At 52.8% G+C, this 23,098-nt stretch overlaps 1 protein-coding gene across 6 annotated transcripts; it reads right to left on the reverse strand.

Moving 5' to 3' along the window:
• Positions 1-1,181: 1,181 nt before the first annotated feature.
• PPP1R12C (protein phosphatase 1 regulatory subunit 12C) lies at positions 1,182-22,281 on the reverse strand. 6 transcript variants are annotated; one of them, XM_064294243.1, is made up of 22 exons: positions 21,970-22,281; positions 17,041-17,171; positions 16,839-16,957; positions 8,340-8,499; positions 7,166-7,310; positions 6,993-7,067; positions 6,526-6,599; positions 6,320-6,447; positions 6,033-6,106; positions 5,650-5,808; positions 5,486-5,553; positions 4,985-5,068; positions 4,677-4,767; positions 4,327-4,410; positions 4,192-4,252; positions 3,961-4,037; positions 3,804-3,844; positions 3,613-3,715; positions 2,638-2,742; positions 2,231-2,281; positions 1,961-2,011; positions 1,182-1,868 (listed from the first exon to the last, which is right to left on the reverse strand). In XM_064294243.1, the coding sequence occupies exons 1-22, from the start codon at positions 22,279-22,281 to the stop codon at positions 1,782-1,784; spliced, it is 2,280 nt and encodes a 759-aa protein (XP_064150313.1). In that variant the 3' UTR covers positions 1,182-1,781. The 6 variants fall into 6 exon arrangements, 5 of the variants coding, with proteins under 5 accessions (XP_064150313.1, XP_064150314.1, XP_064150312.1 ...); XM_064294244.1 differs by having other exon boundaries at positions 3,613-3,685; positions 3,961-4,040; XM_064294242.1 differs by having other exon boundaries at positions 3,961-4,040.
• Between the last annotated feature and the right edge of the window lie 817 nt (positions 22,282-23,098).

Genomic DNA, 23,098 nt, shown 5'->3' on the forward strand with positions numbered 1-23,098 from the left:
GCAAGCTGTGTCAACTGCTTTCTTCTCTATACCAGGCTATCAGGGGGCCCAGGAACCCGCCTCTCACACCAGTCACAGCCTCAGTCTGGGATATGGCCTCATCACTTTCAGTTTCTCTCTGCTCCCTCCTCTCCATCCCCAGGGCCCCAACCCAGGCTTTCTTCTGACCTCCCAGCTTCCAGTCTGCCTCAGAGGGGTCTTTCAACACCCAATTTCCTAGCCCCTCCCTTGCTCAAAATCTTTCCCTGACTCCGTTTCCTGGCAGTCAAGGCCCTGAGTGTTGTGGCCCCTACCAGCCTCTCCAACCTCATCTTTCCCTTCTATCCCCGCCCTGGACAGCAAAAAATAGAAGATATCCCTCCCTATTGCACCTGGATGTGGCCCTGGGGCGGGGGGGGGGGGGGGGGGGGAGTCCCTACATATAGGCCACTGGCTGCGGACAGGTGGCGCTCTTGGCACATTCTCAGATCCCAGTTCAGGAGGAGAGGGGATAGATGAGGGGGCAGCACACGTGGGGGTGGCAGATCCCCTGGGCTACTACTCTGGTCCCTGCCTTCTGGTCCTTGTGTTCCCTGGTCCTGCCCGTTTCCAAACTACCAACCCCTTCGACCCATCTCTGCAGGCTGCAACAGGTTTTCTCCACCTGGTGAGGTCCTACTCAGCCCTCTGACCCAGCTGAAAACAGGGACTTCTAGGGAGCCTGCCTTCATCCCCCAGGCTGGTCTCACAGCCTCCACTTTGCCCCCAGCTCCTGCCAGGGGTCCAGCCCCTCCCATAGGCTTTCTGACTACTCTTGATCCTGTGAGCGGCAGCGTAACAGGAAACCTCCCACTCAAGAAGAACTAGCTCCTTTCCCCTCTTGAAAGCCCTACAACTTTCCCACACTATCCTGGTGGCTGGCAAAGGCTGGTTTTCTCTGCCTCCCACCCTTGTTCAGAGTGGACATTCCTCCAGCTTTAGGAAGAACGCTCTTCTCTTCCTCCTTGCTCGTGGTTGTGTCAGCCCTAGCTTGGGGCCTTGGCTCAAACTCGTTCTTCCTGAAGCACCCTCCCCACACCTATGAGCACGTGCCCACTCCTAAATGCCCCACCCAGATGGCTCAGTGGCTCCGTCTGACACCCATAGCACCAAAGCACAGAACCAGGAAGCCCCTACCGCTGGCTAGGGAAGCAGTCACTGAATGGCAACTTCACGTCTTTATTTGTGGTGCCTGTGCTTTGTCTCTCAAAAATACCTTCTCCCCCTGCCCCGGACAGTCGGCCGGTAGGGGGCAGCAAAAAATAGAAGACATCCCTCCCTATTGCACATGAATGTGGCCCTCAGAAAAAAAAAAGAAAAACCCTGGCCCCTATATACAGGCCCACCTGGCTGCAGCCAGCTGGGGCTCTTGGCACATTCTTGGGTCCCTATTTGGGAAGGGGAGGGGGTGGCTGAGGGGACATCACACGTGAGGTTGAGGGACCCCCGGGGCAGCTACTCTGGTCCCTGGCTTCTGGCCCTCGTGTTCCCTGGTCCTCGGTTCCTTCCTGCTCCTGCCCCAGTCCCCTCTCAGCAACGTCTCTCTACCTGGCTCGGCCTCCTACCTCCCTCTGGGCCTTGGGTGGCCCCCCTTGGCTCCTGAGGACTCTGCTCTCCCCACCCAGTCTGAAGGTCCCCAGGGGAGTTATGGCTTCTCAGAGACGTCCCTCAGAGCCCTGTCACTCGTGTTCACACGGGGGAAGGGGTGCATGTGGCAGAAGCAGCTGTATAAATACGGGTGGGGGGAGGGGCCTCCTTCAGAGTCACTTGGAGAGCTTGCTGATGACTCGAATCAAGGCTGCGTTCTCGTCCTTGAGCCGCTGGTTGTCAGCGCGGAGGTCCGACAGGGCCTGAGGGACGGCACAGAGTCATCAGCCACTGGATGGTGATGTCACAGGGACCCACAGCCCATCCTCCACCCAGCTTCCCCACTAGGATTCACCTTCAGCTCCTCCTCCAGTTCTGCAGCCTTCCGCTCTAAGGCCCGGCGCTCCTGGAACAGATCAGGAAGTGGAGAGTGAGGGCAAGGGGCTGAAGGAGGGGCTTCAGAGATGGGCTGGGGACCAGGGCGATCAGAGATCCAACAAGGTGGAAAAGGGTGGGAAAGCTCTGAGGGCAAGGTCAGAAGGTCAGTGTGGCCCTCTTGATTCTGACCCAGGGTGGGTTTGAGGTCTGGGGATACGTCTGGCTCCCTCCCACCGATGCTACTCACGAATCTCTCCAGTTCCAGAAGGGCAGGCCTCTCAGCGAAACGCTCTTGCCTCTTGGGTAGGACAGACAGTGCAGGGGTCAGAGACACCACCAAGACCCCAATGGCCAGAAGGTCAGCCTTGCTGGGGGCGGGGCGGGGGGGAGGAGCGGCAGGCCAGCCTCCTGGCCCAGCCCTTTGCTCAGACCCACAAGCCCCACCCACCCTCAGGCCTCACTTCTCACTCAAGACCACAAGTCCACCATCCAATCACGCCCATTGCTCCAGATCACAAACCCCACCCATTTGAAACCACAAGCTCCGCCCCTCAGGTCCCATCCCTCATGGCTCAGGCTCTAACTCCCAGGGGTCCTGTGCCCAGCTTCAGGGCTGCTGGCCAGTTTCTGCAACCTGCAAGGCTTGCCCTTTACCTGCGTGGCACGCTCCAACTCCACCTTGAGCTGCGCCAGCCGCAGTGTGGTCTCCGTCAGGGCCTCACGCAGCCGTTCATTTTCCATACGCAACTCTGTGTACAGCTGGGGACATGGGGAGGCAGCACGTGGGTCAGGAGGGCCTGAAGCCCGAGGGGCGGCTCAGGAGGGCCTGATCACTGCTGGGATGAGGGAGGGAAATGGGGTTTGTGGGGGCAGGGAAATGGTGGGATACTGAGACCTGGACAGGAAAACAGGGAGGCAGGAACCTAGCAGGTAACAGGTAGTCAGTCACTGCATAAAACCAAAAACCAAACCCATTGCTGTCGAGTCGATTCCGACTCATAGTGACCCTATAGGACAGGGTAGAACTGCCCCATAGAGTTTCCAAGGAGCGCCTGGCAGATTTGAACTGCTGACCTCTTGGTTACCAGTTGTAGCACTTAACCACTACGCCACCAGGGTTTCCAGTCACTGCACAGGAGGCGTTAAACCCACTGAGTCACATCGGACTCACAGCGGCCCTAAAGGACAGAGTAGAACTGCACCATAGGGTTTCTAAGGCTGTAACCTTCACCGAAGCAGACTGCCACATCTTTCTTCTGCAGAGCAACTGGTGGCTTCGAACCACTGCATTTTCGGTTAGCAGCCAAACACCTAACCAGTGCACCACCAGAGCTCCTCATAGGGGGCAGCAGGACCAGGTAAAAGGAGCCCTAGTGGTACAATGGTTAAGCACTCAGCTGCTAACCAAAAGGTTCAAACCCACCCAGCAGCTCCACAGGAAAAACCAGGGGATTTGTGCCCATAAAGATCACAGCCGAGAAAACCCTATCAGGCAGTTCTCCTCTGTCACATGGGGTCATTACTGAGTCAGAATCAACTTAACGGCACCCAACAACAACAACAAAGACCAGATAAACAGGCCCAGTTGTTGGGTGTTACTGGCACCTATTGGGGTAGGATCTCTCTCACCTTCCGAAAACCTCCATCCTGCGCCTCAGACTCTGGCTTGGGCTCTGGGTGGAAGTCCTGCTGGGGGTGCTGCCTGTGGGATGCGGGGCTGCCTTCAGGCATGCTGGGGTGGAGGTGGAAGAGGACATCAGAGGGTGCTACCCGCTGCCTGACAGACAACCCCAACCGTCCTCCCTGCTTAGGCTGGGTACCTGGATACCGAGCTTCGCTCTGCCAGCTCCGCCTCCTCCCCCTGTGGGTCGGTGGAGATGGGGTCAGTGGGCTGCCTGAGGGGGTTTGGCCCCTCCATGCCCCAGCCCCAGTGCCCACCCTCAGCACCAGCTGGCCCCCGGGATCCCTTGCCCTCACCTCCGCAGGCCCCCTGCGTTCCTTGCTGACTTTGAGGTGCTCCCCGGCGGCCTGTGGTCCCTGCCCGTCAGGCGCCTCTGCTGGGGGAGGGGCAGGAATCAGCCCAGACCCCTCTCCTGGGGCCTCCTAACCTACAGTATCAGGGTCCCTAAGCTCAGGCCCCCAGAAACACTGCAGCCAGAAGGACTAGGGTGGGATCCAAGGAGGACTTCCCCTGAGATCAGACCTCACCTCTCTGTGCAGGGCCCTCAGAGTTCTCGACACCAGGGACTCGGGGCCTCCGAGCAGGGTCCTGTGGGAGAGAGGGTTAGGTTTAGGGAGCCACATGCCACACCACTGCCTCCTCATTCACCTGACACCTCTCACCAGGCTCTGTGGGGACGGCTTCTCTGGCTCTGGGGCCTTCCCTGCGGCCTTCTCTGCCTCCTTCAGGTCCGTCAGAGTCACACCCTGGTAGGGAGAGGGGTCCCATCAGATACTCAGTCACCTCCCCAAGGCCCCATGTGGCCAGTTGCCCAATGTTGCTCCCTCAGGCTCAGAAATCTGAACCCCCAACCTCCTTCTCCCTCAGACCCAGGAGTCTGGGCCCCAGCCCCACCTCCCTCAGACCCAGGAGTCCTGACCCCCAGCCCCTCCTCCCTCAGACCCAAGAGTCTAGGCCCCCAGCTTCCTCAGCCCTCAGACCCAGGAGTCAGGGCCCCCACTCCACCCCCCACCTGTGTAGACCTCCGAGACTGGCGCATGAGGCGAGAGCGAGCTTTCCGCTGGGATTCAGACTCCTCATCACGCACTGGCATCTGGTAGGACCTGTGTGGAGGGACTGGCCTCAGAGAGGGTTCCTTTGGGCCTTGTCCCCATACAATCCTACTCATAGCGACCCTGTAGAGTAAAACCTGCCAGAGGACTTCAACTCCCAGCAGGTCCAGGGTCAAGCTATCCCTTAGGAGCCCCACCCTGAGCCCTGAGGACTCCTGGGTAATGTAGTTTTCTCCCAGGCAGAGCCCTCCCATCCCAGGCTTCTTGCCTCCTGCGGTCCCGGGAGTCTGCTGGGAGTGCTGTGGAGGCTGCAGGGGCATTTGGCTTCACTGAGGTTTCAGGTTCCAGAATTCTAGGGGGAGGAGAAGTGGAGTTATCCAAGGGAGCAGGAGGCCTGGATATCTCAGACTTGGATGAATTCATTAATTTAACAAATACTCATGAAGCCCACATTGTGTCTGGGCCCTGGGCATACAGCAGTGAAGAAAAGACACATTATCTCTGTCCTGACAGTCAAATTTGAGCAGAAAAATGCAAAATAATTACGGAAGGAACAGAGGGAACATGGGCCAGGTCTCTTAGGCCTCAGAGGCCACAATAATGACAAGCTGTTAGTAAAAGGTACTGAAAGGGAAACTGAGGCCAAGCATTGTGGTGAGCAAGGACCAGACCCCAGAGAAGAAGTGGACTTGCTGAGGGTCACGCTGACTAGATTGGAACCTGGACCTGCCTCCCACCCCTCAGAGGGGCCCAGGCCCTTGGTACTCACAGGGCAGGGGGTTCCAGCACCTTCCGGGAGGGCGTAGGGGTGATTCTGGCAAGACGCGGCTCCTTGGCCTGTAGAGAGAAGAGGGGAGCAGATGAGGGGAAGCGGAGGGTAGCCCTCTCAGCTAGGCAGGGGCCTGGTTCCCCTGCCCGCCTCACTCCACGTACCTGAGTGGAGGTGCCTTCCAGCTGAGAGGAGGACGCTGAGCGCTGCAGTCCAGCCCCAGGGGCACCCTCAGCCCCCCACCTTTCTTTGGGGCCCAGGGCACCTGAGCTCCCCGTCTTCTGGAGGCCGAAGTGCCTGGGGAAAGGGATTCCTTCGGGCAGCTGGGAAAGGATGAAGGTCTCAGTGATGAAGAAGGAATCTCTTTTCTACACCACCCCTCTGCCCCGCCATGGACCACAACAAACTATCATTCCCATCAGCACTTGGGGCAGCCAGAAAAGGGCAGTTGGTTGTCTCGAGGATTCTGGGAACCAGAGTCCTCACCCTTATGACACCCCCTCCCTCTCCCAATCCTAACATGTCCTCTCAGAACTCCCAGACTCACCGCGGGGCTCTTAGGGATGGAGGGTGGTGGAGAGGAGACTCCGTTGAGGGTTCTGCTTTCTGCAAAGGAGGACTCTGTGGTGCAGGAAGATGGGAGATGTTACAAGAACATGCCCACTGCCTCTGAGGACCAGAGAACCCAGCCCTCTTCCTCCAGACCCACAAGTCCCAGCCCCCAGCCCAACCCCTCTGAGACCCAGGAGTCCCAGCCCCTCTTCCCTCAGACCCTGGAGTTTGGCCCCCAGCCCCTCCTCCCTCAGACCAGGAGTCTGGGTCTCAGCCCCTCACCTGTAGGGCCTTCTCCTCCCTCATCCTCATCCCGGATGGGGGGCCCTCCCGCTCCCCCCGGCCGGCGCTCCTTTGACAGGTCCTGAAGGGAGATCTTCTCTCGGCTGCTCAGACGACACACAGAGCTCCTGGTGGGGGAAGGGAGGAATGGCCTGAGCCCAGGGTGCCTCTTGCAGTCCCCACCGCCCTGGGCGTCCCTCTTCTACCTGCGGTGTTTGTTGCCAGAGGGGCCCTGTGGCTCAGGGCCCCTGCTCTGGGAAGCTTCCTTCTGGTTCCGTAGCTGCAAGGAGAGGAGGAGCTGCTGAGGGAAGCTGACTGCGTGAGCTCACACAGTTAATCCACAGCAGAGCCAGGTTCAAGCCCAGAGCCTGTGCTGTGGGCTCCTTTACTCTGAGTTTTGCCAGAAATAGGGCCTGGCCCAGTGCTGGCTGGGGCAACCAAAGGGTGGCTAGGCCTTGTCAGACGCAGAATCCTCCCCCCAGCATCTTCCATTCTCCCCAGCACCCCACTTTCTCATGGCCCTCCAATGGGTCTCCGTGAGCAGTTGGAGACAGGCTGGCCCTAGGGCAATGATGGTGAGTCGTGGGAGAGGGAGGTACTCCCTCCCTGGTCCCGGCTCTAAGATGCTAACGAGAGGTGGGGGTCTGGGGCCAGCCCTCAGCCTGGGACTCACATCTTCCTGCTTTCGGGCCAGTTCCTCCAGCAGACTTAGTACCTCCTCATCAGCAAGGTCACAGGGACGCTGCCCCTGTGCGGGTGGAGAGGAAGAGGAACAGGTAATGAAAGAGCTGTGGGAGCCCTCCTCACCTCTACCCAACCTCCCACCACCCCAGCCCTGGCCCTTACCGCATGGGTCAGTGAGTCCATGCCCCCACCGTGCTCAGCCAGTAAACGGCAGGCATCCTCCACGCCCCAGTGGGCTGCAGCGTGTAGGGGAGTCCAGCCATCGCCGTCCCGGAGCTCCGTGTCATAGCCAGCCTGAAGGAGCAGCCTGAGGGCCAGGGAGGCTCAGGGTCAAGGCCCACAGGGGATAGAGGCAGGAGGTCTGGGCCAGGGTCAGGTGGTGGGCAGGTATTACACCACTGAAACACTTCTGAATCTGTTGGTAAGAAGCCTTTGCCCCATGCCCCCTAAATGATCCCTCTGCCACTCAGCCTTGGCTCTTCCCCCAGTGCTGGATCCCGGAGCTAAAAGTGGAAGCCTGGCCCAACAGGGGTCAACTACAGAAATAAACTCTTTTACTTGATGAGATCTGAACAGGTGAGAATGGAACCAACTACTCAAATGGAAAATGGTTAGAGACCCAAACATGGACAAAATGAGACTAAGACATCAAGGTGTGGGTGTTAGAAATGGAATATACATCATTGCAATTTACATATACATGCACCATACAACCTAGCCTCAAAATATATAAAGTAGAAATCCACAGAACTACAAGGAGAAACAGGCAAATCTACAAACATAGTGGGAAATTTTAACATACCTCTCATAATAACTGGGGAATTTAATTTAATGATGTCGAAGATTTAAATAGCATGGTTACAATGCTGACCTAATAACCTATATAAAACACTGTACTTGACAATACATCCTATTCCGGCTTTCATATACTGGGGTATAAAGAAAACCTCAACAAATTTCAAAAGACTAGAATCACGCAAAACATGTTCTCTGACCAGAATGCAATTAAGCCAGAAAACTAGTAATAAAATGATGACTAGAAAATATCATATCTTTGGAAATTAAGGGCACACTCCTAAATAACCCATGGGTCAAAAATGAAAAGATTACAACTTGGAGAATGTTTTAAACTGAATCATAATGGAAAAACTACATATCAAAAGTTGTGGATGCAGCTAACACTGTATTTAGAGAGAAATATATAGCCTTGGGTGCATATGTTAGAAAGCAAAGGAAATGGACAAGATTCACAGAAGGCATAAGACAGGAAGAAAAGAAGAGACTGGCCCAGAGCAAGGAGTGGGGCTAAGGAAAGACCTAAGCCAGCCCAGCTCACCTCATCACCTCTATGTAGCCCTTAGCGGCAGCCACATGCAGGGCAGAAGCTCCAGTGCGGGGGTGCCGGGCCTCTGGCATGGCGCCCCCGTTCAGCCAGCACCTCGTGTCATGAAGCAGCAGTTCCTCCTCGGCCCGCTTGGCTGCCTCCACGTCCACACCTGGGATGATGAAAAGGATTAATAGCACAAGTACAGGAAACCAAGCGCTGAACCCTGCTCCAGCCATGGCTCCACTCTGTGTCTTCACCATCCCTTTCCCACTGTGTTCTTCTCTGGGACTTGGAGAGACTGGACTAGACCAATGGTTTCCAAACTGTTCCACTGAGTCACGGGTTCCACTAAGGAAGTCTCAGTCACCGCTGGGGGTGAGAGAATGGAGATCACAGGCCTTTTCTGACCAACCAGAAAATCTCCATCACCACCATCACCATCATTTATAAATATAAGCTAATGTTTATTGAGAAAAATCCAGCATTCAACTACATCCAACTGTTATCACTGCTGTTACGGATTGAATTGTGTTCCCACCAAAATATGTTCTAATTCCTAACGCCTAAACCTGTGGTTATAATCCCATTTAGGAATGGGTTCTCTTTGTTAACAATGCAGTATTAGTATAGAGTGTGTTTTAACTTTATCTCTTTTTAGATATAAAAGAGTAAATTGAGCAAGCAAGCAGAGATGGAGTAAGACATATCCCAAGCCACATGAAGATCACAGAGGAACAGAAGCTCAGAAGAGACAAGGCCTTCCTTCAGAGCCAACAGAGAGAAAGCCTTCTCCTAGAACCAGCACCTGAATTCAGACTTCCAGTCTCATGAACTATGAGAAAACAAATGTCCGTTTGTTAAAGCCACCCACTTGTGGTATTTGTTATAGCAGCACTAGATAACTAAGACAACTACCAATACAATCCTTGACCCACCATCTTCCACCACTATCACTTTTGCCACTCATTTGTAGGATAAAAGGAGAGCCCAGGTGGCACAGCGGTTAAGAACCAGTTGGTTAGCAAACCAACAGGTCTGCAGTTTGAATTCACCAGCCACTCCTTGGAAACCCTATTGGGCAGCTCTACTCTGTCCCATAGGGTCGTTATGAGTCAGAATCAACTCGACAGCAATGGGTTTTTTGGAAACCCTGGTGGCATGGTGGTTAAGAGCTACAGCTGCTAATCAAAAGGCTCAGCAGTTGGAATCCACCAGGTACTCCTTAGAAAACCTGTGGGGCAGTTCTACTCTCTCCTATACGGTCGCTATGAGTTGGAATTGACTCAATGACAATGGGTTTAGTTTTTGGGTTTTAGCAGGATAAATCAAGCAAAAAGTCACTAAACAAAGTATCTGTCTTATTAGGACAACACCTTTTTTTTCCTACCCAGGTGCTAATTAATACCTGTTCACAACTGTGCTATTACTTATCATGAATTTGTTTTAACATGTTTTCTTAATTTTATTGTGCTTTAAGTGAAAGCTTACAGTGCAAACTAGCTTCTCATTCAAAAATTTATACACAAGTTGTTTTGTGACATTGGTTGCAATCCCCATAATGTGACAACACTATCCCCCTTTCCACTCCGGGTTCCCCCGAGTCCATTGTTCAGTTTTCCTGTGCCTTCCTGCCTTATGGTCTTGCTTTTGGGCAGGAGTTGCCCATTTGGTCTTGTATTGAACTAAGAAGCAGACTCCTCGCATGTGTTACTGTTTGTTTTATAGGGCTGTCTAATCTTTGTCTGAAAAGTAAGCTTTGGGAGTGGCTTCAGTTCTGAGTTAGCAGGATGACTGGGGACCACAGTCTCAGGGGTACCTCCAGTCTCAGTCAGACCAGTAAGTTTGGTCTCTTTTTGTAAATGTGAAACTTGTTCTCCTGCTGTCAGGGACTCTCTATTGTGATCCCTGTCCGAGCAGTTGGTAGTAGCTAGGTAACATCTAGTTCTTTTGGGCCCAGGCTGGTGGAAGCTGTGGTTCATGTGGTTCTTTAGTTCTCTGGGCTAACATTTTCCTTACGTCTTCGGTTTTCTCCATTCTCCTTTGCTCTGGATGGGATGGCACAAATAGATGTACCTTAGATGGCTGCTCGCAAGCTTTTAAGATCCCAGACACTACTCACCAAAGTAGGATGTAGAACATTTTCTTTGTAAACTCTTACACCAATTGACCTAGATGTCTCCCGAGACCACAGTCCCCAGCCCCCACAAGTCAGTCCCTCAAGGTGTTTGGATGTGTCTTGCAAGCTTCTACGTTTTGCCTTGGTTAAGTTGTACTGACTTTTGTGTGTTGTCTTTCCCTTCACCAAAGTGGACACTTTACTACTGTCTAGTTAGTGATTTCCCTTCCTCATCCCTCCTCTCCCTCGTAACCTTTGAAGGTTGTTTTTTTTATTCTGTGTAAACCTTTCCATGAGTTTTTATAACAGTGGTCCCATACAGTATCTGTCCTTCTATGATTGACCTATTTCACTCAGCTTAATGCCCTCCAGATTCATCCATGTTGGGAGATGTTTCACAGATTCATCATTGTTCTTTATCGTTCAATAGTATTCCATCGTGTGTATGTTCCATAATTTGTTTATCCATTCAACTGTTGGTGGACATTTAGGTTTCCATATTTTTGCTATTAAGAATAATGCTGCAATGAACATAGGCGTGCATAAGTCTATTTCTGTGTCAGCTCTTATTTCTCTAGGATATGTTCCTAGGAGTGGGACTGCTGGGTCATATGGTATTTCTCTAGCTTTTAAGGAGGCGCCATATTATTTTCCATAGTGGTTGCACCATTTTACATTCCCATCAGCAGTGCATAAGTGTTCCAGTCTCTCTGCAACCTCTCCAACATTTATTATTTTGTGTTTTTTGGATTAGTGCCATCCTTGTTGGGGTGAGATGGTGTCTCATTGTAGTTTTGATCTGCATTTCTCTAATGGCTAGTGTGGAGCACTGGTGCAGTGGTTAAGAGCTTGGCTGCTAACCAAAAGGTCAGCAGTCCAAATTCACCAGGTGCTCCTTGGAAACCCTATGGGGTAGTTCTACTCTGTCCTATAGGGTTGCTATGAGTCGGAATCACCTCGATGGAAACTAGCTTGGTTTTGGTCGGTTTAATGGCTAGTGACGGCAATCATTTCCTTATGTATCTGTTAGCCACCTGGATGTCTCCTTTGATGCATTAACATGGTTTTGTTATATATTTATGTGCATATGTATAATACACATGCTGTTGTGTGCTGTGAGTTGAGTAGAATTGTACTCCGTAGGGTTTTCGATGGCTGCTTTTTCAGAAGTAGATTGCCAGGACTTCCTTCCAAGGGCTCTCTAAGTGGATGCAAGTCTCCAGCCTTTTGGTTAGCAACCAAGAGCATTATCTGTTTGCACTACCCAGAGACTCCACAAACTATATATGTAACAAATATTCATTTCTGCCATAAGGTCATAAATAGGATCCAAAGAATGTAACTAGGTAAAACGTGAGACTGAGTTCTGTGAGTCAAAGAGGGGGTTGCTGGGTCCAACTACATTATCAAATCCATCCAGGTTCGAGCTGCATTTTGGCGCCAACTGGTGGCAGGTGGATACTCTGGTTTAACCTCCAATGGGTCACCTTTGGGTTTTCCGACTACCTGAGATTTCCCAGAGTGCTATGCACTTCAATGTTTCAGAGGTCTTTACAGCAGTGTCCACCTCTAGCAATGGCAGCAGAGCCCCCCCTCCCCCGACTCAGAGCGGTGGTCTGTTCTTTTTCTGTAACCTATCCCCACTATCTACTTTCAAAACATTTTTATCACCCCTAAACAGAAACTCTGTACCTGGTAGGATATTACTCCCCCTCTCCTATAGCCCTGGTTAGCACTAGGCTGCTAACCAAAAAGTCAACGGTTTGAACCCACCCAGCAGATCTGCGGAAGAGAGACCTGGTGATCTGCTCCTGTAAAAAATACAGCCTAGGAGAGCCTATTGGGCAGTTCTACTCTGTCATACAGGATCACTATGAATTGGAATCAAATCGATGGCAACTAAAACACCCCCTTCTCCTCCCATCCCCTGGTACCCTCTAATCTACTTGAGTTTCTATGCATTTGCCTATTCTAGATATTTCATATAAATAAGAATCATATAATATTTTGTCCTTTTGAGTCTAGCTTATTTCACTCAACAGGTTTTCAACATTTATCCAAGTTATAGCATGTATCAGAACTTCATTCCTTTTTATGGCTGAATAACATTCCATTGCATGTATGTGGAGTAGCCCTTGTGGTGTAGAGGTTAAGCACCTGGCTGCTAACCAGGTCTGCAGTTCAGACCCACCAGCCGCTCTGCGGGAGGAAGACCTGGCAATCTGCTCCCGTATACATTACAGCCTAGGAAATCCTATGCGGCAGTTCTATTCTGTACTGTGGGGTCTCTATAAGTAGTCAGAATTGACTCAACGGCAACAGGTTTGGTTTTTTTGGGTTTGGTATGTATGTGCCACATGTTGTTCACCCACTCATTTGTTGACGGACATGGGTTGTTTTCCCCCTTTTGGCTGTAATGAACACTGGTATACGTCCCAGGAAGTTTCCAGTAGTACACTGGCCTTTGTCCGTGGCTAATCCTACAAGCCAATATCCTGCCCCTTGGCCTAACCAATATGCCCTTCCTCAGCCTTCTCCACACTCCACAGGGACCACAGGCCTGATGCAAGCTATGGGCAATTTCTGTAGAAAAATACAGAATTTGGCATGACATCAAATGAGAGGATTCATGGGTCCCAGGAGGCCATTCTCAGGCACTTCAGGGTCAAGGGACTCCAGGTCAAGATCCACTGAAGTTGCCACAAAATATCACCCCACAGATTAAGTTCCTGGGTGGCACAAATGGTTTATGCTAAGTGCTAACCTAAAGGCTGGCAGTTCAAACTTACCCAATGGTGCCGTAGAAGAAAGGCCTGGTAATCTGCTCCCATAAAGATTACAGCCAAGAAAACCATAGGAGCAATTCTACTCTGTAACACATAGGATCATCATGAGCCAAGGAAACCCCATGGACCAATTCTACCAACACGTGGAGTCACCATGAGCCAAAAAAAACCCTATAGAGCAGTTTTACTCTCTAACACGTGGGGGTGCCAGGAGCCAAGAAAACCCTATGGAGCAGTTTCACTCTGTCCCATGGGGCATCATGAGTCAGAATCAACTCACAGCAACTAATAACAAGGGGAAAAGATACCTCTCTGGCAGACCAGGCTGGCAGACACCCCCTGGCTGGAGTGGTCGTGGCTGACATCACCACTGATGAGATAAGTGGACGTCGACCGTTCACAACAGACTGCACTGAGAAGGTTCTGCCACAGAGGTTTAATGGAATCTGTGTGCAGAAACAGGGCAGAGAGCCACTCTGTGAGACCACAGCTCTGGGCTCCTCCAAAATGCCAATGTCATGAAAAACAAAGAAAGGAGAGTAGCTGCCCCGGATGAAAGGAGACAAAAAGGACGTGACGACCAAGAGCAGGGCGTGAGGCTGCATCTGGAACCAGACAGGGAAAAGCATCACGGGGCCACCTGGAGAAATGGAATCTGGAAGGCAGGTGGGGTAGCAGCTTAGCCCCAATGCTGTAACAGTGCAGTATCAACGTTAAAGTTTTTCCATGGTTATGTAGAATGGCCTTGTTCTTTGAAAACACTTGAAGTAGCAGGGGCAAAGGGTAATAATGTCTGCAACATGGTTATCCATCCAACTGTTACAGTAGCAGCACCTCTAACACTGACGCTGTTGTCTCAAAACTATTCAGGGAACAAAGGGAGGCGGAAGAGAGGGAAGGAGAGGAGGAGGTAAAGATGGAAGAAAGGACGGAGAATATGGGAAAAAAGAGAGGAAGGAGGGAAGAAGCGAGGGAAGGAAAGGAAAAAAGAAGCCTGTACATTTATGTATGTACGGAGACAGAGAGAAAGAGTGTGAGTGCATAAGTGTGCCAAAACGTTAAAAACTGCAAAAAGTAAAAAACTGATAAATCTATACTGTATGATTCCATTTCAATGAGATGTCCCAAACAGGCAAATCTAAAGAGACAAAAAGTAGATTAGCGGTTGCACAGAGTTGGGAGCGGAAGAGTGGGGAGTGACTGGTAATGGGTCTGGGGTCTCCTCTGGGGGTGATGAAAACGTTCTGCAACCAGACAGAGTTGATGGTTGCACAACATTGTGAAGGTACCTAAAACCAAACCTGTTCTGTCGATTATCACCCATGAAAACCCCATGTATGTCAGAGTACAACTGTGCTCTATAGGGTTTTCTTGGCTGTAATCTTTACAGGAAGGAGCCCTGATGGCACAGTGGTTAAAGCCCTCAGCTGCTAACCAAAACATCTGTGGTTCAAACCCACAAGCCACTTCATGGGAGAAAAATGTGGCGGTCTGCTTCCATAAAGATTACAGCCTAGGAAACCCTATGGGGCAGTTCCACTTTGTCCAACAGGGTCATTATGAGTCAGAATAGACTTGATGGCAATGGGTTTTTTGTTCTGGAATCTTTACAGAAGATCATCACCAGGCCTTTCTTCCAAGGGTGGGTTTGAACTGCCAACCCTTAGGTTGATAGTTGGTAGTAGTTGAGCATAATCCGTTTGCGCCACCCAGGGTGTGTGTGAATATACTAAGTACCACTGAGTTATTCGCCTTAAAAAGATAAACTGCATGGTATGTAAATTCTATCTCAATAAAGCTGTTCCAAAAAACAAAAAACCTGGTGAATCTAAATGAAGGTTATCTGGGTATTCACTCTACTACTGTTGTAACATTTCAGTCAGTTTGAACTTTAAAAAAAAAGTCAAGGGAGGGAGAACTCACATCTGCCCTTGATTTTACCCATGCCTCTATTTTAACCACCACCTGTGCGCTGATAGAGGCCTCTGGAACCTGCGATTCCCTCCTCCAAGTGTCCCACTGGCTTCTTTGTGCTCCCACGTGGCTCCTACACAGCCCAAGTTTGAATCCTCGGCCTCTTCCACCCCAGCTGGTGATGCTGCCACCCATGGCAAAGCCAGCCACCCATGCTAGCTGAGCCAGAAATCTGGGCGTCATCCTAGACACCTCTGGGTAACTGTATGCTCGTTAGTTTTCCATTACCTCCTAAGTGGTTCTCTAAACCCTCATCAGGCACTCTGCACATGACAGCCACACAGTGGGACTCTGAGCTTGAGGAATTCGCCCAAAGTCAAACCTCCAGGCATCAACCCAAGTTGGACTTCAGAAGCCAGACTTGTCACCAGGTGTCACACTTTCCCTGAGACCCAGGTAGGCTGTTCACAGCCCCCCACCAAGCCTGCTCCCCATCCTTTGCTGTAAGGCCAGTCAATCTTCCTCAAGAGCTCAGGACTGGAGCAGTAAGATCCCCTGGGCATGAGGGAAGATGGGCTGCCAGCCCTCATGCTGATTGGTCCTGAACTTTTATTTTTAGAGTGGAAGGAGGAGGTGGTCACAAGCCCACTTTGAGAACCTGCTGGAAGCAACACGCCCCTCCCCCTAAGAAAATGAACATGGCCAGAGACTGAGTTTCAGGGGTTTCATGGACCCAGTATTTAGAGCCCCTGGGGTATCATGATCCCCAAGGCACGAGGGAGGGCCATTCCCCCCAAAGCCCCCTGTATCCCTCAACTTCCCTGACAATGGACACACCCTGTCCTGAAAACGCCTGTGGCAGGAGCCCTTGTAATCTCACCTCACAGACTCCTGGACGAGCCCTGATCCTTCTCTCTAGGCCTCCGTCCGCCTCCTCAGTTACTCAGGGATGAAATAACAATTCCACTCAGTATCAGTATGACCTCTTGTTATGTGCCCGGCAGTGGCTCAAGAGCTTTAGACGATGACTCATTTCACGTTCCAAGCAACTTTGGAATAGGTGCTTACACCTTGTTAGGGTTGAATCGTGTTCCCCAAAAAGACAGGCTAAAGCCACCCTGACCCCTGGTACCTGTGAATGTAACCTTTTGGAAACGGGGTCTTTGACGATGTTATCAGTTAACAGGAGGTCATATTGGAGTACGGTGGGTCCTAATCCAATATGACCAGTGTCCTTATAAAATAGGAGAAAAGACACAGATATCTGAGACACACAGAGAAGACAGCCACACACTGGAATGACCTGATCTACAAGCCAAGGAACGCCAAGGGTTACTAGCCATCGCCAGAAGCTAGAAGAGAGGCATGGAATTCTCAGAAGGATTCAACATGGCCGATACCCTGATTTGGACTCCTAGCCTCCCAGAACTGTGTGCTAACTCATCTCTGTTGTTCTAAGCTATCCAGTGTGTGGTACTTTGTTATGGCAGCCCTGGGACACTGGTATACATGCCCACTTCACAGATGAGGAAACTGAGACACATAGCACTCATACTCCTAGGAAATAGAGGGGTCAGTCTTTGAGCCCCAGCAATCTGATTTCAAAGCTCTTGACTCAAGACCCCAGGGAAGTGCCCTGAACAAGAGATAGGAGGCACACCACTGCCCTGTGAACAACACCCAGAGGCCCACCTCGGTGGGCAATTTCCGCCTTCAGCAACCCCTCCATGGCGTCCGACTCAGCCAGGTCCAGGGGCAGGTCACCATCGCTGTTGACGGCAGCAATGTTGGCCCCGTGGTTCAGGAGGTACCTGGGGGTGGGGCAGGGAGGTCAGGGCTGATAGGGCTGGGCCACCACCACCATGCTGGCCCTGCCCACCACCCTCAGCCTCACCTGGCAATGTCCAGATACCCACAGGAGGCAGCCACGTGCAGGGGCGTCCAGCCCTCGTTGTCCGCCTGGTTCACAGTGGCGCCCTGCTCCACCAGGAAGCGCACCACCTCCAGATTCTCATCTATGCAAGCCTGCAGAGGGAAGGCCAGGGAGAGCTGTCAGCTCTTAGCTCCATCACCTCTCCTCAGATATGACACAGCCACCAAGGCAGGGCTCTGAAACTTGGACTGAGGAGATCCAAGAGACACGGGGTGGGGTAGGGGCACAGGGGTCAAGTCAAGGACAAAGACCCCGATGGCCCTGGCTGTTTGCCCCTAGAACATCCTGGCTTCCGCATTGTTAGGTGTGCTGGCATCTACAGCCCAGTGAAGACCACACACACGGGCCTCCCAGCTGCCTACAAACTGGACCCGCCCAAGGAGAGACGAGGGCTTCTCTTCCAGATACAAGAATCCTGACAAGGGTTGGTTGGACTCTACAAACCCCATGGTGAACACCTACAGGGCAGGCACCTTCACGTTTAGCCAAAGGGAAGTGGCTTCAGAGTGCTCCTCCCTCAGACCTAGGAGTCCAGGCCCCCAGCCTCCCCTCCCTCAGACCCAGCTTGGGACCCCCAATCTCTCCTCCCTCAGACCTAGGAGTCCTGAACCCCACGCCCCTCTCCCTCGGACCTAACTGAAGGCCCAGTAACCACCCTGTGTTTGCACATGGGCCCTGGGTTTGAATCCCTCCCCGGCTATGCTAACTTGGGCAAGTGCTTTAGTCCCTGTATTTCCAATTCTGCTCACAGTGGGAGGGTTAGGAAGTAGGTCCATGCGGGGCTTCTGGCACAGTGCCCTGCACATGGTAGGTCCTGAATGAGTGCGTTTGCTCGGGGCCCAGGCCCTCTTAGTAGGCCTGCCCAGTACTCTCACCTTGTCCCATATTTCAGAGACCAGTGACTGCTTACCAGCCCTGCACTGCCCTAAACCTCAAGAGTACAGCCCAGTCTTCCCCTCAGGATGCAAGGTATAGGCACTGTTACTGAAAATATCTGCAGGGGTGTGTCACCCTGGACTAGGTCAGCAAGAGGACAGCAGGAAGGGTTCTCAGGGCCCTTGTTTATAAAGGATACAGTAAGGACCTGCCGGGGCTCCTGGGCTTGAGGGAGAAGAGAGATGGGAACCCAAACTCCTGGGTCTGAGGGAGGAAGGGGCTGGGGGTTGGAATTCCTGAGTCCTCAGGATACATTAACCCCCCAAATCCCCTACCTCTCCAAAGCCTCCCATCTGGTGAAGGGGGGAGGAAGTTCCAAGGGCCAAAAGCATGAAGTCATGGAAACTCAGACTGCGAAAGGGGGGCCACACGTGCCCTGGGAACGGGATGAACTCTGGGCTGCGTTTATTTCCACCCAGTTGTCATGGCAATGGGGGAGGGGGGCAAGGAGGGAGATGGGCTTTTCCCTTTCAAGGACCTGGCCCAGCACAGGAATCCATGCGAAAGATGCCTGAGGCCTGGGCACCAGGGATCCAAAAACCCAGGGCCCCGCCCCTCCTCCTTCAGACCCAGGAGTCCAGGCCCCCAGCCCCCTCCTCCCCAAGACTCAGACCCCTAGCCCTAGTGAACAAAACTATTTGGGGGCAGGGAAAGAGTGTATCAACCTGGCCCTGAATCCATGTGAGGTAGGGACTGAGGCCTGAGAACAAGTAGGAAACAGCCAAGACAGGGAGCTGGTGCTTGGGAACCTGCCCTATGTGGAGATATCAGCTGAGATGCAAGAGTCCCCCAGGTGGGGAAACAAACCACCCCAGTGTGCCTGGGACCTGAACTCCTAGTGCTCAAACTGGGTCAGTCCCCAGCAGCCTAGGGTGGGCTGGTCACCCCACACTCAGGGCTGATACAAACCCCAGCTCTCCCTGAGGTGGAAAGTCCCCTCTCTGAGCCTCAGCCTGCCCCATACCCTCCAGTCCTGCTGCAGAGCCCTGGAGGTGAGTGTGCAGGCATCACCGTGGGATGCAAACACCACCATCACCGGAAAGACAGCCTGACAGGCAAGGCCAGAGCAGTCTTGTGCAGTGGGGCCCGAGTCAAGGTCATGGTCTGGGGGTCCCTGGGAGACACTGGGGAAGGGGCTCTGTCTAAAGGCCAGAGCCAGGAACCCCTTCAGAAAAGGCCCAAGAGAGCCAGGGACATAGGACAATGGAGGAAGGGAATGCTGCGGTCTGAGGTCCCTCTCCAGGACTCTGTGAGAAAGGGAGACTGCCTTGGGGAAGGGGCGCCCTGCTGAGGGAAGAATGACATCCCACACAGCACTGGGGTCTGTACAGGGAATGGAACTGGGAGTTTAGAAAGAAAAAAGTAAAAACATTTAGGCATGAAGTCCCTGGGTGCGTTAAAAGGTTAAGCACTGGACTACTAATTAAAAGGTAGGTGATTCAAACCCACCCAGAAGCACCTCGAAAGAAAGGCCTGTCAATCTGCTTCCAAAATGTCACATCCTTGAAAACCCAATGGAACAGTTCTACTCTGCATGTTGCTGTGAGTCGGAATCAACTTGATGACAACAACAGCATTTAGACAAGGTGTCAGCAACCCCCCAGCTGAATATCTATGATAATACGTCTGGCTTTGAGCAGGGAGTTCTCCACACGTATGATCCCTCTTCTTCACCAGAGCCCTGCCAGGGAGGGATTGAGACTGGTCCCATTTTACAGAGAAGAAAACTGATGAGCAGAGAAAAATGACACTGATTTGAGGTCGCAAAGCTGAGGAGTTCAGATTGGAACTTAAGAAGTGACTGACTGTTTCCCGAACTGTTCCTCTTCCTTGGAATCTAAAAACTAGGCCTCTTCAAGCATTCCCCCCTCCTTCCACCCATCTAACTCCACCAAGATTTCCTTCCCAGGGTTCTCTCTGGCTCTACCAGTAACCCCCATTCCACTTCCCTAGGGGTTCTGGCAAGGAGGTGAGGGCTGGGGACTCTGGGAAATGAGGGTTTGTGATCAGAGAAAGAAGCTTCCTAGCAGCAGATAGGGGCTGGACCAACAAGGGGAAACTAGGAAAGAGGCCTTAGGGATGGGGAATGGGTGCCTCTCTGTGGCCAGTCCAGTCCCTAGTGACCCCATTATGGTGGTGAAGGGGAGAGGAGGACTCAGAACCAGAGAGAACCCTAGGGGCAGGAGGTGACCTTGGTCCTGGGACACTGGAGTCTTGGAGACAACAATCAGGGTGACTTGGAGGGCACGGAGGCCCAGGTTGTGGAAGGAGAGGATGGACAGCGTTCTAGAACCCTTGGGAGGAGTCCCTGAGTGGTGTAAACACTTAACAGGCCCAGCTGCTAACCTAAAGGTTGAAGATTTGAGTCCACTCAGAGGTGCCTCAGAAGAAAGGCCTGGCAATCTAAGTCCAAAAAAATCAGCCATTGAAAACCCTATGGAGCACAGCTCTACTCTGACACACATGGGGTCACCATGAGTTGGAGTCAACAATGTTGACTAGATGGCAACTGGCAGGTGGGATGATGGGGGGGCCAGTAGTAGTGCTAGGGGAGACTGCACGGTCTTTGGGAGAGGGAAAAGCTGCTCAGTAAAATGTGTGAAAGTGTCTGGGCAGACAAAGCAAGATGACCAGAGGGCACAGAGGTGGCCCAAAACCAGGAAGAAGTGGTGCCTGAAGGCTGCCCAGGAAAAAGGTGAGGATGCAGGCCTCACCAGGGGAAGGGAAGAGAAAGGAGCAGGAGAGACTCCTGAGAGACCAGAAGTGGGAAGCGAGGAGGAGGAACCACCTGAATTTAGGGCTACGGTGGGGCAGGGGGGCAGGAAGCACAAGGTGACCCAAACAAAAGAAGGATGCTTCACAGGAATAAAATGGTACCAGGCCCAGGAAGGAGTCCTGGTGGCAGAGTGGTTAAGAGTTTGGCTGCTAACCAACAGGTTGACACTTCGAATTCACTAACCACTCCCCGGAAACCTTATGGGGCAGTTCCATTCTTCCCTATAGGATTGCTATGAGTTGGAATCAACTAGATGGCGATGGGTTTGGTTTTGGTTTTAGGCCAGGAAGAAGTAATTCAGGAAAGGGCTCCCTTAGGTGGCAATAAATGGCACCAGCCAAAGAAGAGAAGGTGTGGGAGGGAAGGGGGAACCTGAAAGAGGTAGCACTGAAGGACCTGGGCTCAGTCAAAAAAAGGTGGCTCAGGCCAGAGGGAAGGAGGGAGCGAGGCAAGCACAGACTCAAGAAAGAAGGGAATGCGGCTCAGTAGTTCTTGTTGTTAGGTGCCATGGAGTCAATTTCGACTCATAGCAACTCCATGTAACGGAGCAGAACTGCCTCATAGGGTTTCCTAGGCTGTCATCTTCACGGGAGCAGATCACAAGTCTTTCTTCCATGGAGCAGCTGGGTGAGTTCAAACCTTTCCGTTAGTGGCCGAGAACTTAATCATTGCGCCCCGGAAAGGAGAAACAGTACCCCAATGGCGGAACAGGTATCTCTAGAAGAGGTCGCAGTGGCAAAGCTAGAATACGTTAAGCAGCACAGACTCAGGAGAGCGGTGGCAGCATTAGGTGGCAAAGGCTAAGGCAGGTTAGAGGTGGCACAGGTCGAGGCAGGTAAAGTGGGCTCACTGTAGAAAAAAGGGCAGCGAGAAGTGGCAAGAACCAGACTGAAGCCATCAGAGAAGGATCAGGTCCAGGAAGGGGGCAGGCAAGGTGACAAAACCCATGGGAAGTGGAAGCGACTCAGAATTGGAAAAGGGGAGCTGACGCTGAGATGGGAGCTCGAGGTTGGCCAAGGGAGCACGGGGAGGAGGGCAGAGAAGGTGACAAAGCCCAGGACCTGTAAAGATGGTTCAGGACAAGACCGGCAACGGCGACTCAAGTTGGGAAGGGAAGTTGCTCAGGCTGGCACAGCCTGAGGCCAGATCAGGCCCGGGCCGGGGTGTTAGGCACTAACCTGGTGCAGGGCGCTAATGCCGTCGGCGTTAGTGGAGTCGAGCACGGCACGGGCGGGCGGCGGGGCGGCGGGGTCGGGCTCGGCGCCGGGGCTGGGATCCGCGCGCAGCATTAGGCGCGCCTCGTCCAGGTCGCCGCCAGCGCAGGCCGCCAGGAACTCGGCGGCGCGCTCGAAGCGCACGGTGCGGGCACGCCGCTCCCCGGGGCCCGGCTCGGCGCCCACCCGCGCCCCCCACTGCCGCAGCTGCTCCCGCCGCCGCTCGCGGGCCGCCGCCGCCCCCGGGCCCGCCCCCGGCCCGTCCTCGCAAGACATCGCGCCGCCGCCCGCCAGCCCGGCAGGCGAGCGAGCGACGAGCGCGGAGCCCCAGACAGCCGCCGCCGCCCGCCCGCCCCGGGGGCCGCCGGGAACTGCTACTTGCCCCGCGTTGCCCAAGGGATGTCCCCACCCCCGCCCGGCGCGCTGACGTCACGGCGGCGGCGCCCCAGGGAGCGCTGGGAAATGGAGTCCGCGGCCAGGTTGCCACTGGCAATTGCCTGGTGGTGAGAGGGGCGGAGGAGGAAATGGCTGGCCCCGGGGATCTCTGGAAAATGGAGCCTATAAGTGGAAATTGCTGGCTAAAACTCCCTAGATCAGTTCTGCCCCGAGGCACACTGGGAAGTTCACAGCTCCCAGGAGTCAAATGGAAAACGTATGGTCGACGCTGGGAAATAGAGTCTACTCCAGGACATGCTGGGAAATGTAGTGCTCAAAAGCCTAGCAGTCCCGGGGCCTGCTGGGAAATCGGCTCGACGGCCGGAGAATTCTGAACGACGTAGAACTAATTTTCCCATATTTTGTCACATTTCCACAAACTATATGATTTTAGTTTTTTTTTTTAATATGCTCTCCTCAACTGGAAATACTCCACAAGGGCAGAGATTTTTTGTTTTCTATATTCACTATTTTTATTCCCAGTGCCTAGAACAGAGCGGAGTCAACTCTGACTCATAGAGACACTATAGGACAGAGTAGAACTGCTTCATAGGGTTTCCAAGGAGCAGCTGGTGGATTTGAACTGCTGACCTTTTGGTTTGCAGCCATAGCTCTTAACCACTAAACCACCAGGGCTGCAAGCCTGATAGTAAAAAAA

Source organism: Loxodonta africana, chromosome 11 (genome assembly GCF_030014295.1).
Source record: "Loxodonta africana isolate mLoxAfr1 chromosome 11, mLoxAfr1.hap2, whole genome shotgun sequence".
NCBI classification, from domain to species: domain Eukaryota; kingdom Metazoa; phylum Chordata; class Mammalia; order Proboscidea; family Elephantidae; genus Loxodonta; species Loxodonta africana.